Source organism: Propithecus coquereli, unplaced genomic scaffold, assembly GCF_000956105.1.
Source record: "Propithecus coquereli isolate 6110/MARCELLA unplaced genomic scaffold, Pcoq_1.0 Scaffold11, whole genome shotgun sequence".
NCBI lineage: Eukaryota > Metazoa > Chordata > Mammalia > Primates > Indriidae > Propithecus > Propithecus coquereli.
This window is the reverse complement of record NW_012134969.1, coordinates 7,646,857-7,666,410: the sequence shown is the minus strand read 5'-3', so window position 1 is coordinate 7,666,410 and position 19,554 is coordinate 7,646,857. Positions and strand designations below refer to the sequence as shown.

The 19,554-nt window shown below is 46.2% G+C and overlaps 1 protein-coding gene across 1 annotated transcript in view; it reads left to right on the top strand.

Annotated features, from left to right (window-relative positions):
- Positions 1-3,257: 3,257 nt before the first annotated feature.
- SIAH3 (siah E3 ubiquitin protein ligase family member 3) overlaps positions 3,258-19,554 on the top strand; it is a 64,810-nt gene continuing 48,513 nt past the window's right edge. Inside the window, exon 1 of the mRNA XM_012648865.1 lies at positions 3,258-3,464. Coding sequence (XP_012504319.1) covers positions 3,330-3,464 — 135 coding nt within the window. The 5' untranslated portion in view covers positions 3,258-3,329. The remainder of the gene's footprint in view (positions 3,465-19,554) is intronic.

Genomic DNA, 19,554 nt, shown 5'->3' with positions numbered 1-19,554 from the left:
AAAATATTTGCAAAAGACACATGTGATGAAAGACTACTATCCAAAACATACAAAGAACTCTTAAAACTCAACAATAAGAAAAAAATGGTTAATAAATGGGCAAAAGACCTGAATAGAAACCTCACCAAAGAAGATACACAGATGAGGAATAAGCATATGAAAAAATGCTCTAAGTTATATGTCATCAGGCAAATGCAAATTAAAACAACAATGAGATACCATCACACACCTATTAGAATGGCCAGAATCCTGAACACTGACAACACCAAATGCTGGCGAGGATGTGGAGCAACAGAAATTCTCATTCATTGCTGGTGGGAATGCAAAATAGTACAGCCAGTTGGCGGTTTCTTACAAAATTAAATACAGTCTTACCATATGAGCCAGCAATTGTGCTACTTGTTATCCACCCAAAGAAGTTGAAAACTCATGTCCATACAAAATCCTATGCATGGATGTTTATAACAGCTTTATTCATAATTGCTAAAATTTAAGAGTAACGAAGAGGTCCTTTATTAGGTGAACAAATAAACTGTGGTATATCCAGACAGTGGAATATTATTCAGCATTAAAAAGCAATGCACTACCATGCCATGAACAGACATAGCAGAACTTGAAATGCAAACTGCTAAGTGAAAGAAGCCAATCTGAAAAGGCTAAATACTGAGTGATTTGAATGACATGATGTTCTGGAAAAGGCAAAACTGTGGAGAGAATAAAAAGATCAGTGGTTGCCAAAGGTTGGGGAGGGGGAAAGGATGAATAGGCAAGAACACAGAGGATGTTTAGGGCAGTGAAAATCCTCTGTATGATACTATAATGGTGGATACATGTCATTATATCTTTGTTCAAACCCATAGAATGTCCAACGCCAAGAGCAAACCCTAACGTAAACTATGTACTCTGGATGATAACGATGTGTTGATGTAGGTTCATCAGTTGTAACAAATGTACCACTCTGGGAGTGGGGGAATGTTGATAGTTGGGGAGGCTGTGCATGTGGGGAGACAGTGGGTATGTGGGAAATCTCTGTACCTTCCTCTCAATTTGGCCGTGAACCTAAAACTGCTCTAAAAAATTAGGTCCTTAATTTTAAGAAATCAAAATAAAATAAAGGGAGCATTGATTTCTATACCTCAACCATAAACATGAGATTATCAGTACAAAGTAATAGACCTTTGTGTATTTGATGGCATCCTCATTTTTGTACATTTTATTTAAAAAATACCTTTCAAAAACATTTTTAAAAGAACAGCAAAAACCGTTACTCTCGTGGAACTTCCAGTAGGGTGAGAGCAACAATAAACAAACAAACAAACAAACAAAAATGTAACAAACAAAGCAAAATAAGACAGAAGATCAACACGATAGTTGCATTTTAACCAAAGATGTAAAAAAGGCGAATCTTGGACGGTTCTGAATTATGAATTGTGTCTTTAAGGAATCTATGGGAGTATATGCTTACTTTTATTTTTTTAAAAAAAGTAAGACAATAAAAGAACACTGAATGGTTTCCTGATGAACTGCTGAAAGCTTATTCTGGACAATTCAAACTTTAGAAAGTGGATTTTGGCATTGTGGGCCAGTAATCCTTATTTATGAACCATGTAATAAATGGGTCCAGGGACTCATATCATATAGAAATAACAGATTGATGAGGTTCTACCCAGTTCAAATGTTGTCATCTTCTAGTTTTGTGCCAATGAAATTATTTTAGAAAGTACAGAGTTTCCATTTTAATTGCATTCAGCTTGTCCCTTAAAACACTGGTTAGGTTTTAAATTCAAGTTAAAGCTAACAACCTGAGCTGTGTTGGTATCAGTAAACCTGTGCATTTTTTCTCCTCTATTTTTTTCTGTTGTTAATTTAATTGCCTGGCCAGGTCACAGACAGGTAGCCCAGGTGTGTGTATGCTTTGCATACATTGCAGCCCAAGCACTGTAGCCAGGGCAGAACAGAGCCATGCGGAAGGAGTAATGGGCTGACAGTGGGTGCAGTTGTCAATGGAGGCTAATCCTGCCCCAGAGGGCATTGGAGCTGGGCTGACTTCGCAATAGAGAAATAGCCAAAGAATAGGGAAAAGACAATACACCTAACTCTCCCACTTTAGTCACAAAGACCAAATAAACTCTCAAAGTTCATGCCTAGAAACCATGAAATCCTTCATGTACTGCTTAGGAGCCTTTCTTCAAGAACCAGTGGGTGGTCTTAGCACCCCTACCAACCCTGTTCTGGGGAGGGAGGGCAGCTTTGCAGTCTGAGGACTAGAATGCCCTCTGCCTGCGCCAACGCAGAAATGTGCTGCTAGCGTTTGCAGAAACAAGTAAATGATATGGTATGTGTGTTCTTAATCTCTATTTCAATGTCTCCAACAATCCAGTGGGTAATTAGCAATTTGCTTCCCACCAATATGCAAATTAATGACAAGCAAAGGTTCTCTGCATCTGTAATTATTTTGCTGATTTACAAGCCACTTTCCTCTCTGTGTAGGTTTTTCTCTGTGTGTGCATTCATGCATCAGGGATTTCATTATTTTTAGAAGCATACTCTGTGCATTTTTATGCTTTAATACTTTCAGACTTCAGTAATTACGGTATTTTGGGGAAAAAAATATGCATTTTTCCCCCTCAACTCCAAATGCATTTGCCAGGGGTTCTTTTCTTTGATAAAGAGTGGAGAGTAAGATTTATCAAGGGCTGTAATCCAAATTGCAGAGCGCAAGATTGAAAGATACACATTTTTGCTGCTGCCAAATCCTTATCTGGAATCGGAGTCTTGTAATATTTGATTTTCTCCCAAGCAGCTCTGGTGAGTCGAGCCACGGTCTGCGTTATCCATCTGCCTACTTTGGAGCAGGGTGTCTTACTATTTGGCGGTTTAAACGCTTTACGTTTTTGCCAGGGCATTAGGAAAGGCTCTCATGTTAAATTAAGTCAATTAATAAATGGAGACACATTAAGCAATCAATTTTGTCAGCCTATCTTCTCCAGCATTATGTATGGTTGGCTGTAATCACAAGATAAATGCAATGTGCTGATCTATGGTAATGTTCAATAATACATTCTCCGCCAGGCTCAATTCATCAGGGAGTTTCGGTAGGGGAGGCATTTGTTATTGGCTGTCTCTGCACCTCAAGGATAACATTTCTGTCCTTTTGATTGGCCGCCTCACTGCTGCAAGATTCTAACCGTCTTATTTTGATGATGAATATGAAGGCACGCTAAGCCGGGCAGGAGCGGAGTGTCTCAGAGGCTGCGCTCCTTCCAGAGCCCAAGGACTTACAGCTCCCTCCGACGCCTTCCTGGGCCAACAACCCCCCAAAAGTTGTGATGCTTTTCTTTACCCAGTGCTTTGGGGCTGTGTTAGATCTCATTCACCTCCGGTTTCAGCACTACAAGGCTAAACGGGTTTTCTCCGCTGCTGGGCAACTTGTCTGCGTCGTCAACCCCACTCACAACCTAAAGGTGAGTTGCTTGCTCCCCGTCGTGTTATGTTCACCGGCTCGGGTTCAGGTCCTTGGGGAGGGGGCAGCGACCCTCCGGCGTGGAGAGGCTCGCAAGCGCCTAGTCGTTGGTGCTGGGAGGGTGCTTGGTACCTGGAGAGGTTCGCCTCGGCTCGCTCTCTAGGTGGCTTGGTGTTACTAGTGACAGTGTTTCCCTGACGGGGGGAAAGACTAGAGTGATGGTCCAGGGTCTTTTCCCCACGCTGCCAGCCTAAGGGGGTGGGGAAGAAGCGAGGGTGGTGGAGGGAGCAGGGGAGCGTCCCATCTCTCTCCCAAATATTTGTGGGCAAGTGTTCAGGCGACAGGATTTGAAAAGTTACCCAAATTGCTGTCTGTCCCATGTGTCGGGGGAGACAGTCAAACACAAGGAATTTGGAAGCCCCCTCCGGCTACCGCGGAAGTAACTTGGGGGTGAGGAACCCCAAGGCAGGGACCTGGGAGTTGGCAAGGGTGCTCTTTCTGCAAAGTGTCTGTCCTTGTCCTCAGACTCGGAGTGTGAGTGTGTGTGTGTGTGTGTGTGTGTGTGTGTGTGTGTGTGTGTCGTGTCAGGAGTTTGGCTTATGTCCTCCCTGCCTGCTAGATGTGCTTGTTCCACCGAGGACGGGAGGAGCCGGGCTCGGCTTCAATTGTGTAATAATGGAACCAGCTTGGCGCTGCTGCAGCCGCCTGGAGCTCCGCAGGCGGCTGCCTGGCTGCCCCCGCCTTTGCGTTTGTGCCTTCGGGTCAATGCCCTTTAAAAGAACAGCCAAAATATGGGGTCCCGAAGGGCAGCCCCACATCACAGCCGCTATCGACGGGAAGGGAACGAAGAGCCGCTGGCTGGGGGCGGTGCGGAAGAGGGGATGGCCGGGGTGAGGGGTGGACCCAGGCGCAGCGGAACTCCCCACATGTGAAACTCTGAGCCGCCTTGGCTCCGTCCTAAAATAAAAGCTGGACTCGTTGAGAGTTGCTTTCCTTTCCTCGCTGAGTGACGCAGACCGAGTGTGGGGGGAAGGGCCGTGTCTGCGGCGCCCGCGCCAGGCAGTGGGGATGGATGTCATCCTGACCGCCGCTGGGAGGGACGAGCTTGCTTGTTGCTCAACACTTTATAAACTCCCACTGCCCGCACCGTCCTCGGTGGAGCCCTGCAGGTCAGCCCTGATGGCTGCGCCTCCTCCCCAATTCCTGGAAGTCCCTAGGAAGGACAGCTGCCAGGTTCTGCTGGGGCCACCTGCCCAGGCCAGTACTGGGGGAGGGGCGATGGACTGTCCTGGGACCCCTCGGGGGCGCCTGATGTAGGATCTGACTTTCTGTGGTACCCAGGCTGTGACTGCTGCCATCTCATGCGACCATTCCCGCTCACTGAGCTCTCTGCTCTTCTCCTTTCATTCTACTGTTTCTTCTTTCTTTTATGGCTTAGTTTTACAAATGAGCATTCACTACCAGGCATCCTTGGCAAAGCAAGTGCATAGTATACATATTCAAATACAATTCTGAATTGTATTTTATGGCCACTTTTGAGACCTTGTTCAAACTCCCATTATTTTGTCACTTTGCATTTGTTAGTTCCCTGTGGCAAGAAATTTTGTTTACTCCTGTTTTGCATTTTAATACCTTTAAAAATTGCTTATGAGATTTTGCATTTCCGAAGTTTGAATTTCTATGGTTCGTTGATTGCGGCTGGTGATGGGAAGGACAGGACTGCTAAGGTCTGGCGTGAGGTGAGCAAGGGAAAACCATCTGTGTACATTCTTCAGTGGTGTCTGGCTGGATACTGATGGGTAGACCTGAGTCCAGGAGCCCAGAGTCAGGGCTGGAGGCCTTGAGTCACTCTGGCCAGCTGTGTGACCTTGAATGACTGACTCCACCTCTCTGAGCCTTCCCTTCCTCACCTTCCAAATGCGCTTATGAGTAACTGTCCTGCCTCCTCCACAGCTTTGGAGGCTGAAAAGAGATATTACAGGTGAGTGTGCTTTAATAACACTCTCCTGTAAAAAAAACAAACAAACATATGTTGCTGTATATGTTTTGTAGAGTTCCAATAGGGACTTCAGATGTTGTCACCTAAAGCCTTCAGGCAATGTAGAAATCATATAAGCAGTAACATAAAAATAGGTGACATATGCTTCCAGAGGCCATGGCTCACTTTTCACATACACTCTCATTTGGCTTTTCATTTCCTATAAAAAGAAACTTTTTTGTTTGTTTGTTTTTGTTTTGCTCAGAGGAGCGTCACCGCAGGTAAACCAAGCAAGCTGAGTGTTGCTAATGCTACCAGGGTATGGGTCACTGCACACAGGATTTGGAGGGCTGCTCCAGGCAGGGGGAGACCCCCGCAGACCCGGCCATCTTTGTGGAGGTCTCCACAGGCACCATATGCTCATCCAGGGCCCAGGTGGCCCATCGGGTAAGTTTTATTCACTTCTCAAACCTGAGGGCTTACAGCCATTTAAAGAGCTTTTAAAGGAATATGTCTACGGAAGCATCACTTCCCTGTTGCTTATATCAAAAAGTGCGTGACACCTCAAAAAAAAAGTTCTTCTTCTAAGCGCTAATTTCCATAAATAGACCAGGGAAATATGCCTTCGATGTAATAAGCTGTGATCTATGCAGGGGGTAAAAGTCTTTTTTTTTTTTTTAAAGAAAAAAAAAACAAACTGTGGCAATGTTAACCCAGAATAGCTATTGATCTGTGGTGCTTGCCCGCACCTTGTATGACAGGCTGGTACATGAAACGGTGACCAAGGATAGAGAGATTGCAACCTTGCTTTCAATTTTCTGAGTTGCATGTAGCTACAGAGAAGGCTGGGAAGCCTGTGCTTTTCTTTGTGGAAGCGTTTTTGCACTTTATCCCTTCCTGGGCTTTCCTGAGGTAACTAACAGCATTTTAGGACCTGAGGCAAATGCTGAGTTATAATCAAAATTCACCTACAAAGCAAAGAAAATTGTGTATTTACCATGCTTCTATAGGTCACCTTCATTCTCAATCTTATTATGGTGATTGCTTAGTAACCTGGGATTCCTTCAAGCAAGCTGATGTCTTTCCTTCTAAATAGAAGGCAGGGGCTTCCCGGGGACTGCAGATGCTCTGGTTAAAGCCATTACCCCCCTTAAGCCCGCCCTAATTAAAAAGGGGCCTCTAGAGTAGCCGGCCTTGAGAGAGACCTCAGCCTTAAGTGAGTGCCAGGCAGTGGTGTGCAAATGAGACCGTTTCCCCGCGTCGCTCTGTCTCTGCCTGTAGGGATGGCTCCTTGCACAGTTTCGGGCTCCAAATGGTGCCCCCACTTCTTCCCACCTGACTGGAAGCAACCACCAAGGAGCCAGCTTTCCTGCCGACTGCCCTCTGCTTCTTCATTCACAGAGGTTATTGCAATGTGGCGAGCAGGCTGCCCGCTGGCGCTCATGAAGGCGCCTGTCCCTGGTCCTGATTCAGCACTGCTTTTTCTCCCTCCTGTCCTTTGCTTGTCTCCAAACCAAGAAAGTCTTTCTCCGCTGGCTCCTCTCCAGTTGGCACTTGCCGCTTCTATAATGCCCTGCCGTGGGCAGCCCTGCTGCCTTCTGCCCTGTCTCTAGAGGTGCCCTTTGAGTGGAGGGCTGACCTGTCCCTGTGCTCAGGTTTCTCCAGAGAGGGGTCTGTCATGCTGGCCAGAGCCCCGCTGCACAGCCCCTCTGGAGTGGGTCCTCCGCACTTCCCGGGCAGACAGTAGCTGAGCTGAGGCTGGCTAAGTGACTTCCTCCTTTTAACCACAGCCTTTGATAAACAAGTTTCTAGAAGAAGACTAGCAAAATGCTTTCTGGCAAACTTCTGAAAGTCCCTCTTTGATACCTCCACCCAGTGCCAGCACTGCCCCCTGACACCCCCAATGCCCTCCTCCACATCTGGGCCTGGGAACGTCAGTGCCCTCACATTTTCTGGGGAGGGAGGCTATTCGTGCCTCCATCCAGCCAGGTCCCTGGAGCTCTTCTCTGTTGTAACCCATTAACGTTGGTTTACAACAGAAATACAAACACACACACGCATACACACACACACACACACGCATACACACACACATGGGATGGGAGGCACATATGGAACAATGATGGCTTTAATTTAAGTGCCTGACAGATAGGGAATCTCAAACTAGGGCATTTCAGTACCATTTCTTGACACATCCATGTGCTTTCGGTGTTGCTGAGTGTGTCTGAGTGACGGTGGGGAGGAGGGGCGGGGTCATCACGGGAGAGATGGGAGAGGTGTGGCCACCGTTTATGGGATCATCTTTGGAAATCCGCCCTGAGGCTTTGCTAACTCTGTTTCCCGAAGCTCAGCAGGCGGCAGAATGAGAGCTAAAGACCTGAGCTTTGTCTTTAGAGATTTAGAGGCAGCCTTTGGAGTGTTCATCGTGAACACCTACTTTAAAGCAGTTAAAGGCTTCCACAAGATTGTCTAATAGCTGGTACGTGGGTTACTCCGTTCTTATCGACACAGCCACCTCTGAGGGTCCCATTCCCAGTCCGGTGGGTGTTTCACCTGCTTCTTTCTCTGTCCAGTCTTGAGAGACTTCACTGCTCATTATCACCTCAGAGGGGCCGGGGAGAGGGGAAGGGAGGGGGCCCCACGCTGGTGGTGTTCACTCTGCGAGCTGTATTCTAAAGGCTTTGCAGCCTCTTCCAGCCCTTGGGTTTCTGTGAGTATTGTATGACACTCCACTCTATGGGCACAGAGCAGTCCTGCGGTTTTTCTGGTTAATGGTGATTGCAAATGAGGCCTGAGTCACATACCTGGGAGGCGCAGAGCCCGGAGCAGTGATTTGCTTAGCTGTGTGCTAGCGACTGAGTTGCAAAGGAGGCTGAGGCTGGCGGCTATGACCAGGTCAGGTGAGCCGATTACCTCTGCGCTGCATCTATCCAGAGGCCCCAACTTGGTGGAATTCCCTTCCCCATGATCTCTCAAGCTGCAGGGACTCTGGGGAAATTAGAAAATAGATACTGAAAGCTTTCTTTGAAATCACAGAGAGGTCAGGGTTATGTGGATGGCTTCCCTGGGATAAGACAGAATATTTTTGTAGCAATTAACAATCAGGAAAAAAAAATAATTATCTGTGAAGATATTTTACCCTTAGCGAAGTCATCTTGACCGGTGCAGAAAGGGGAACAGTGACTCGTTTAGGCAAGAAATGTCATGTGCAAGGGGTCAACGTGAAGAGCGGGGCCCTGTCCTCCCACAGGGGTATGCAGCTGGTGGAGTGATGGGGAGAAGGTCAAACTGGGAGGCTAAATCTTATTTTACAGTCACTGAGCCAGAGAAGGGAATCAACTTGTATTAGATTCCTATGGCTGCTGTTACTAATACCACAAACTGAGTGGCTTAAAACCACAGAAATTCTCTCACAGTGCTGGAGACAAAAAGTCCAAAATCAAGATGTCACCAGGGCCATGTTTCCTGCAAAAGCTCCAGGGTAGAGTTTTGCCTCTTCCAGCTCCTGATGGTGCTGTGCGTTCGTTGACCTGTGACCGTATCACTCCAGTCTCTGCCTCTGTGCTCACTCTGCCTCCTCCTCTTCTCCGTATGTCTCTTATGAGACACATGTGATTGCATTTAGTGCCCACCCGGGGAATCCAGGACAAGCTTATCAAGGCCCTAAATTTAATCGCACCTTTGGTTACATAAAATAATATTTACTCTTTTGCCATATAAGGTAATATTCACTGGTTCCAGGCATTAGGATATCTTCTGGGGAACCACCATTCAACTGACTACGTGACTTTTACTAAGTCAACCTATTTAGTGACAAAACTGAGAATAGACATTAGGTCTTCTAATGCCAGACGTATATTCCTGCAGTGCCCCAAGCTGCCTTCAGATTGTCGCAAGTTAATGTTCCTTACTCAGGTGCATATGGTGGAAGCAGAGACTTGCAGGGGTCCCCTTCCTGTACCCTATCACCCCACCTTGGGCCAGCAACAGGACCCATGGGCTGCACCACACACCCTACCATCTTTCCTTCATGAGGACTGCACTTTCTTGGCAGATCAGAGCCTCTACATTGTCATTCTCCCTTATTCTCCCACCCCCTCCTTGGTTGGGTCATAATTTCAAAAGACACAATCCCAAATGTTGAAACCCGGAAAGATCGAAAAATCCCAAAAATGTAATTCTGGAAAAAATAATTTAAAAAAAATTAAAGACACTTATTTACATTTTTAAAAGGGGATTTACTTGAGAAACATATGAAAACACAACAAAACACTTTCTAAGCCACTTTACATAATAAAATAGGCAATAATAACATATGTATTTTTACAAGCATAAATACTTAGGTATATTAACAACAGTAACACAGGGTATAGCAGTTACGAGCAGACAAATGGTATTCATGAAGAAATAGGTCAAAAAGCAAAATGTATAAATGTATATCCCTATGGTTGGTAATTGTGTAGGTCAAAAACCTTGACGGGTCACCACCACCTACGCAGTTGCCAAAAGAGCCGAGATCTAGGGAAATTTTATCTTTTACAAATGCAGATGTAGTAAAAGGACATCTCTTGATTTACTGAGGAAGTTTCAATGTTTTTATGAACACGTACAATGCTTACACACAAAGTCAACATTGTGATAATGCACTTTCCTCGAGTCAAATCTGCAAAAAATACATAAAATGAATTAGAACTCTCTGAACGTCTTTATACAATCTACACCTGCAGCTTTGGAAATGGTAGGGTAGTGAGTTGGCACTATGTGTGAAGAGGCAGAAGTCATACACAATTAAGTGATCTGGCAGGGAAGATTTCTTGATTTTTCACCATGTTTTCACTTCTGTGATCTTTGGAACACTCGCTGCACTTGTATGTTGAGAGTGGTTGTGTCCACACATTTCGTAAGTATGTGCTGTCCATTTGAAAGTCTGATTATTTCCTGGCCGTTGCAATTAGGCAATTTTCTGCTTTCACAGCACCAGTAATAATTAGCTTTTAAACTTTTATCTTTCACTTAACTTATCATAGCCTCTTTGCAAGGGCACAATTTCACAGATCTCTGCCAATATGTTCTAAGGAATACAGTAAGAAGGAACAAAATTCCACTTTGTCAATACCAAATCTGTATTACTCAGGGTTCCCCAGAGAGATAGAACTAATAGAAAATGTATACAGATATATGAGAGAGGATTTAGTAGAGGAATCGGTTCATGCAATTGTGGTGGCTGAGAAGTCCCATGACAGGCCATCTGTGACTGGGAGACCCTGAGATGCTGGCAGCGTGGCTCAGTCCAAGTTCAGAGGCCTTGGGAACAGAGAAGCCAATAGTATCACTCTCAGTCCAAGGCCAAAAGCCTCAGGACCCAGGGGGCCACTGGTGTAAGTCCTGGAGTTCAAAGGTCGCAAACCTGGAATTGTGATGTCCCAGGCAGCAGAAGAGAAGTCTGTCTCAGCTGTCAGAGAGAGACCAGTTGGCCCTCTATATTTGTTCTCTCTGGGCCCCAGCAGATTGGATGGTGCCTGCCAACACTGAGGGCAGCTCTTTCCCACCTGGTCCACTCAGACTCCCCCGCTAATCTCACCTGAACACACCCTCATGGACACACCCAAAATAATGCTTTACCAGGTTTCCAGGTATTCCTTAATCCAGTCAAGTCGACACCTAAATTTATGTGCACAAGCCCACCCCTTGTCACCTGGGCTTGCATATGCATCTCCTTAAATCATACTTAATTTCCAAACAAAGACAATGACAAGGTAATAGTTATACCTAACATGATGTAACTAAAATGATGCAGCTATCCTGTGTACAACCCAGAACACTATCCCTTCCCCAGATTTCAACTTTCAGGATTTTAACATCTGGGATTTTAATCTATTTGTGTTGTGATTTCCAGAATTTTATACACTAGGGATTTTGATCTTTAGGGATTTCAACATTTGAGATTACAGAATTCGGGATTGTGTCTTTCGGGATTACGATTGGCACCGATTGTTAACACGGTCATTATGATGAAAGTGGCTCCCAAAGTTGGCTTCAGCTCTCCACGCACTCCCACCTGGCTGTCTTTCCTGGCCCTCCCTCCCCTCTCTGCAAGCCTTGGCGCTCGCTGTTTCTGGGTATTTCGTGAGTTGCCTTTAGCCTTGAAGAGAATTTTGAATAGAACAATTTCTCGCCTTTTGTGAAAGTCAGATTTGTCCTTAATGTTTAACTTCAAAGAAAGCGTGGAACCCTGTTGGGCTGTGAGCCCAGAAGTCCAATGGGAGAGAGGCTGAGTCTCAGAAGGATACGTGTGCCCGCAGTGGGACAGGAGCTGAATAAGCTGGGCTCTGTCATTCACAGAGCCAGGAGCCATGCAGATAATTCCCCTTCTCCACCCATCCTGAAATCTTGCCCCTCATGACTTATGCATGACTTCTTTTCATTAGCAGCGGCTTGAGTAAGTGCATGGGTAGGTGGCTCTGTGAGGGGTATCTGATTCGGAGGGTATATATCTGCAGGCTCGGTGACACTACTCAGCGATTCAGCAGGGTGGGGAGAGATACAGAGGCAAAAGCTGCACACTCCCTGTGAGATAGTGTGTTTTCTCTCTGCCCTTCCGCTCACTGCACCTTGAGGAAGTAGCCTCTCTCCGAGAGGGGCAGGGATGAGGATGGGGCAATGCTTGATTGAGGCTGCAGCACCTGCAATGTGAGGCGAGGACGAGAGCGAGACAGAGACAGAGAGACTGAGGCTCTGGCCTTTCTCAGCCAAGAAAGAATTCCTGGATCCCACTGTCATTAGAGAATTAAAGAATTAAAAATTACTGAGTTAGGCGCTGGGCCTGGGTCCCCTGCGCGCCAACCTGAGTTTCTGCACACGTGCATGTACACACACACAAATGATGGTGATTCTGAGATGCCACGCTGTGTGGGCCCTGAGTGGTCTCTGGACAGCAGTGTGAGATCACAGGAGGCAAAGCCCAGTGGGAGGGGAAAACTGGTCCCAGCACAGTGGAAGAAAGGGTGGAGAGGAACAAGACCCTTCCCCACCCAGTCTGTGGCTGACCACTCCAGCCTCAGGACGGGGGGCGGGGGGGGGAGAAAGCAGTGTTGGGAAAGAAAGAGTATGCTGTAGTTGAGGACCCGGTTCTAGACTGAGTTTTGGAGTCAGATCTCGGTTTGAATCCAATGTTGCTTTCCTTGAATAGTATCTTTGACCCCCCTGAGCCTGTCTGCCCCTCACCTATAAAATGTTTGTTGTGAAGATTAAATAATATGACATACATAAAGTGCTCAGCACAGCACCTGGCATATCATTACTCCATAAACAGTAGCTATTATCATTGCAATTAGGTTGAGTCCCATAGAGATATTACCTGATGCACAAGATGTGGCCCAGGTTCTTTTGCTTAACTGGGATGGGTGACCAATCTCCTACTCAAAAACCGATGTTGTAGGCAAATTGGAAGGTAAAAGGACCTACCTGTTGAGGCCCAAGATTTTGAAGCACAGTGTGTTCAAGCTGAGAAAGCCAGAATGATGCTCTTGGTCAAGGTCCTGGTTTAATAAATGTGGCTCAAAGGAATGTAGTGACTCACCCAAGGTTCCAGCTGGTGAGGCTCCTCAGGGCTCGGTCTGACATGCATGCTCTGCATTCGGCCAGCTTCTCGGTCTGTGCCACCACGCTGCCAGGGGAGGGGCACTTGGTTAAGGACACGGCAGTGTTGGATCGCTTCCCAGAGGGGTCTTGTCCTCAGGACCTTGCAAAGGTATAAATGAGCTGGACAACAGTGGAGCATTAAAAAAGCAAATGTTCCTTGTGTCTCTAGTGCTGACACAAACATATAGTGAGGGTCAGGGACCAGGCTCCAAGTGAAGTCACCAAAGCCTCGCAGCCATAACCCCAGACTTTCACACAGCAGGATGGATCAAGTTCTGCTACCAAAGGCTGCATCTTCATCTTGCCCATGGGCCCAGGATGAAAGCACCATCAGCGAACAGACCAGAAACGAGCCTAATGTTTTTAGCAGAGGAACAGGGTCTTTGTGGATAATTTGGAATTGTGGTCTACCTGGAAATGTCAGTTTGACTTGCAAGGGTGCTGTACCTCTTAATAATGTCTTGGTCCTTTAATGTATTTTTAATCACAAATCCATGATAAGGAGGGAGCTCTGGGCTGCAGGGCTGTCTCCAGCCACAGCACTGGAGCTCTAGCAAGGAGAGAGTAGCCTGAGGAAGGATGGGTTTGGGCCTGGCCCCCCAGGACGAAACGGGAGAGGGTCCTCTGTGGAAGAGAAGGGCCATTGCAGCCCTAGTTTGGAGAGGGAAGACAGGGTTAGCTTGGCATTAGGAAGGCCCCACAGAGATGGAACCAAATCCAGATCAATAACAGATTTTACAAGAGACTGGCCAGCAAGCCTAGCCACCTGCCAGCTTTGTAACTAGATTTCGTGACCCCTCGTATGTAATTCCTACAACTTTGCCAGGGTGTGCCAAGAAGTCCAAGGCCAGTAGCCACTCAGAAACTCCGTTCTCGTTGTATAAATTAGAGGTGTAGCGTGGCTTATCCTACGCCAAGCCGGGTACACATACTGAAACCTTCAGACAATAGTTTTCTACTGTCTCAGTTATGCACATAATAAAAACAATCATGCTAATAACAGCCACAAAATGCTATGTCCAGGAACGACGTTAAATGCTTCTGCATTTAATTGTCACTGGGAAGTAGTATATTATAATCATTATTATCCATTATACAGAATATCAAACAGAAAGGGGTTAAAGAGCTGGCTCAATGTCACCCAGCTCTTTGTAGCAGAGCCTTTTTCTTTGAATTGAAATTCTGTGCTTATAAGCACTTCGTGATATGTCCTCTCTTAGGGTTCATTTTCACAACAAACAACAGAGCTGACTTGCTCGGCCTTAGAACTAATATTGCATATATTATATTTCATTTTAAAATATTGAGCTAGGATCCTGTCTTATTCATCCTGTGTGTATAAACACACACACGCTAGTGTTCTCTGTGCTTCTCTATGCTTCCGAGGGAATTGAGCCCTGCCGGCCTGCGACAGTGACCTTTCCTCACTCCTGCTTGCTGGAATCACCTCCTAAATAAACTACTGCATCCCAGTCCTTATCTCAGGCTCTGCTTTGGGGGAACACATCTTAAGACTATGTGTATGTGTATTTTTTGTGACCTAACATTTATTGAGCACTTACTAAGTGTCAAACACTGTGCTAAGTGATTCACCTGAATTGCCTTTTTCAAAACCCTCAGGGTAACACCATTAGTCTATCCCCAACAGACACGTGAGGAAGCTGAGGCTCAGAGAGATTAAGTAACTTGTCCAAGGACCCATCCAACGAGCAGTGGAGTTTACTTCATGCTTTTAACCTCCATGTTAAGCTGTCTATCCCTCCTGATCACAGAACTGGTTATCTGGAAGCCTCTATAAAGTACTTAGCCCTCCAAATTCAGGCTCTGTAAAAATTATGATTTGCATACAATATTTCAGAGAAATCTTTAAAAATTATGATTTTCATACCGTATTTCAAGGAAATTTTTGCCACAACTGTACATACATGCCTAACTCAAAATTATCCTGTACAAAGGAAGTCTGTGTTCCAAGACCATTTTATTTTAAAATGAGTTACCTGATTTGATAGGTGGACAAAATGTCTAAAACTCGGACTGACCCCCAAATCTGGGACATGTGATTATCTTGTCATTATCTAACAATGGAAGCTAGCGGACCACATTGGAAGTGCAAACGCTCTCTAGGCACTGGGATACCATTAAACTGGCTGCTTTTTCTCTGACAAAAAAAAAAAGAAGAAGAAGAAGAAAAGAAAGAAATCTTTTTATACAAAGCAAAAATGGCCTTTAAGAGAACGTGGCTCTTACCATGTAACACCTGTTCTCTAAGAGATCCACAGGCCTTTGAAATTTCCTTTCTCATTAGCAGCAATACTCCATTACTAAATTTATTTATTTATTCTAAAATCAAAGAGGAACAAAATTTTAATGACCATTTTCTACCTAATTTAACTCAATTTCTACCTTGGTTTCTGGTAAACCCCTTCCCCTTACACCCCTTCGAACGTTTTCTCTTTCCAAAACTGCTGTGAGCAGAACCCAGGGAAGGAGTGGAGGTGAGAGGTGAGGTCACCGTGCCTGCAAGCTGTGTTTCCAGGGTGAAGGCGGGAGGAATGAGGGACCAAGTTTATACCGACCTTAGAAGGAGGAGAACTCTCAGCCAGGAGCCACAGACTGGAAATCACCAAAGGAAGCCCCAGAGTCGCCTCATCGAGCTGCCCTGACATCCGGGAAAAGTCACTAAGGCTGCAGAAGGCTCACACGAGAGACTAGAGTGGAAGGAATTAAAGGAAACCCGAGGAAAAGGCATCAGACGCCAGTGATCCGCCGTCACTACCCTTTGTGGTCCTCCGTGAAGCCTGTGTGTGGCCGGGTCCCCCCAGGGTGGTGGCATGGGGGCAGCGGGGCAGGTACCCGCCCTGCAGGAACCAGACTGCTCGCCGCCCCCCAGCCCTGCGCGGGCCTCCGTGCAAGCAGGAGGGCGGCTGAGCACACCGAGAAGCCGCCTCCTCGCCTCCTCGAAGCCAAAGCGATACATCTGTTTATGGTAATTAAATAAATGCCAGTTGGACCCTTCTCAGTGTGCTTACCGAAGCAAGCGCCAGGAACGCGACGCTCTCCAAGAATCGGAGCGAAATTAGAAACAGAAAGGCGCGCTCCCGGGCACTTCCGCCCACTCCTTGGAAACGCTGGGCCAGGGAGGTTTACCGGAAGCAAGAGGCTAGGCTGTCTCCTGCGGCTCTGGCTGGCTTCCCTGCGGGGTCTCGAGCGTTTAACCTTGGCTTCTCCGTCTGTCGCATGACAGGGTGACACTTGCTCTTCACCTCCCTCCAAGGTGACCTTGGTGTACAGGGCTGGGCTGTACAATTGAACTTACTTATAAGCTGCTTCTTTTCAAAAGAAATTTGAGGCAATTTATTGCAAATGGTGGAGTGGTAAGGGGAATAAAATAGAGAATGCAAGTAGGTTAATTTCACGGCTTAACCCATTTCTAGTGGGTGAATGAAATTTAGTAGAAAAGTAAAAGTCCGTGGATGTGTTTTAAACAGTTCTCAATGCATTGGAAGGATGATGGACTTCGGACTCTGTGGCTTCAAATTTAGTTCTAATATTCATAACTGTGTGAGCCTTAGTGAGTTATTTAATCACCTTCACTTTCCTTGTCTATAACAAGACATACAACGTGAAGCCCATGAAAGATTAATACCACAGATATATACAGAAGTACTAGACCCGTGCCTGGCACACAGTAGTGTTTTCATAGACATTGCTTTCTTTTGACTGACCTTGTTTCCCACATTCCTTCTTTTCTTTCTTTCCTTCCTTTTTTTTTCATTCTTTTTCCATGCTGAATGAGGAAGGTTCTGGAAAAACTTCTCACATTAATTGATTGAGCGGGTTAGAGAAGAACCTCTGGGAATGAGAAGGAGTTTGAAACTGTGAAAGGAAGACAGCCTCGTCATGCTGGAAAGGGACAAATTTTCAAAATGCATAATGACTCTGTTAACTAATCCAGAGTCACCAGATGCGTCTCTTAAATTCTCTGAGTCTTGTTTTTGTTACTGGAGTGTAGAATTAACAAGATTGGTATTAGGTCTGGAGCCGAGAGAGAGACACACGAAGCCTCGTATGTAGCAGAATGCGGTTTTATTGTGAGCATCTGGGTACAGATGGGTGGAGGCCAAAGAGCGCCCACCCCGAGGAAAGGGAAAGCCTTGAGTTTTATACAGGGTTTCTTGGGGGGAGTGAGTACCTGGGCCAGAACAGCCACTGTAATAAAAAATTTTTTTTAAACCACCAATTTCTGGGACCTCTGGTCTCATCCTGCAGAGATAAGGAAGAGGGTGGCAGGGTGGGTAGTTTTGTCCTTATGGGGGGTGGGGGTGGGGGGATAGGAATGCCAGCGCAGCTGTCTGTTAGATTTACAACCTCCGGGGACTCTCCAGACTCCTGTGGCTATCGTTTTACAAGCCTAAGTTTTCCATTAACTGCATTCCGTCCTGTACGTAATTTTTGGGTTCCCACCTGGAACAAACCTAACAATTGGTTTCCTCCTGTGCCCCCAAGATCTCCCAAAGAGATGGAAGGACAAAAGGGAGCTCTGAGAGGATGTTTTTTCCACATGATGCTGAGAAGACCAGGGCCACTGCTGTAGTGGGCAAAGGGGACACAACTCCAGATAGACGTCAGGCTTCTCTGGGAGACGTGGAGCAGGCAGTGGGACTAACCTATTACAAGATTACAAAATAAAGACCACCACACACTTCTCTTTTACTCTCTGAGGTCACGTGGGTATGTCCACACAGGCAGGATGTGGTGTCTGTTAAGTGACCGCCAGCAAGTAATCCAGACAACTGGGACTTCCAGGGACATTCAGCATCAGGAAACAGGGTTATGGCCACAAGGTTAGCAACAGGGACAGGACTTTTCAAGACCCAGCCCTTGCCTCCTCCTCTGTGAAGCCTTTCCTGATAACCCCTGTCCCCAGGGAGGACCAAATGCCTCCCTTCTGCCTCACTGGTCCCTGGATTGATTTTAAGCACTCAGATGCTTCACTTTATGTGTTCATTTGCAAATCTGTGTCCCTATCAAAGGGTGAGTTCTCCAAGGGCTGTGTATATCCTCAGGGCTAGCATAAATAGTAAGCTGGCACATAGTAGATGCTTAATAAATGCAGGTCTAATAAATGGCTCAGGACTGCAAGCACAGGGCAAGGAAGGGGGAGAACTCAGCACCTTATCAATACAGAGGTTGAAGAACAGAGACAGAGAAAGGTGCTGCAAGGTAGGCGTGTGGTATCAGGAGGGCAGTCAGGTACAAGGCCAGAGCCTGGCCAGCAGTGATCCCCAACACCCAGATCCCTCCTGCCTGAGGACAGTGTTGGGTCTGGGCTCCTGGACAGGGTTAATGATACAAGAAAGCGGAGCATGATGCTGAGCGCTAGACTCTGGAGCCACACCACCTGAGTTCAGGTACCGCCTCCACAGCTATCTGCCATGTGACATTGGACTTGAAGTTTAACTTTTCTGGTGCCTCAGTTTTCCCATCTGTAAAATGGGAATAATAATAGTACCTACCACCCAAGGTTGTTCTGAGGACTAGATGAGTTAATATAATGAAGTGCTTGGCACAGAGGAAAGCTATATGGATGTCAGCTGCTATTATTGCTATTGTTGTTATTATTGTCATTATCAGATGTGAGGAGGGCTCACTTAGTCCATAGGTTCTGCTGGTGACGCAGCAAAAGGGGAAAGAAGAATCTAGTGGTTTCTGGCTTCCATGTACTGGAGTATAGCTGCTCCAGCTTTAGCTGGTTAGGAGTTGATAATCTAAAGCCCAGTTCTCTACGTACTGTTGAGACATGCTTTTAAGTTCCAGTTTTTGAGAGCCTAGAAAAGAGTCACTGTCACAATGGTGCCAAACGTTGACTTTTAAAAGAACATGGGTTCGGGATTTGTTTGCAGGTGCATTCAAATAAATCAGGGAGCTTTGTGGTTCAGGGGATGGGGACTCAATCTTTCTCTTCCTGCATTTCTATTCCATTTTGTGGGCTCTCAGACCTAAAGGGGACAAAAGACCATTAAAAGGACCCTTTAATTGTTAAAGGAAAACACCTATTCATTTATTTTTAAACACACTTTTATAGCTCTTACTGTGTGTCAGGCACCCACCATTCTAATTACAAATATTAACTCATTTAATCCTCAAAATAATGCTGTGAAGTAGAGCTATTATTATACAGATGAAGAATCTGAGACGCAGAGAGGGTAAGCAATGTGCCCAAGGACACACAGCAGCAAGTGGTGAAGCCAGGATTGTGAACTCAGGAGCTTGACCCAGAGTTCCTCCTGTATCATCTCCAGAAGGCCTGAGTTTGGGTAAAGGCACAAGAAGGTAAGCAGCCCTCTTCTAGCCCAGGCTAGACTGAGCCGCCCCCATGCCTTCAGTCTCTCACCTGGAGCAGCCCTGCGTCTCTTGCTGAAAGGGAAGGGGGATCCCATAGACCACCCCAGGTGCGCAGGGCTGACTCTGG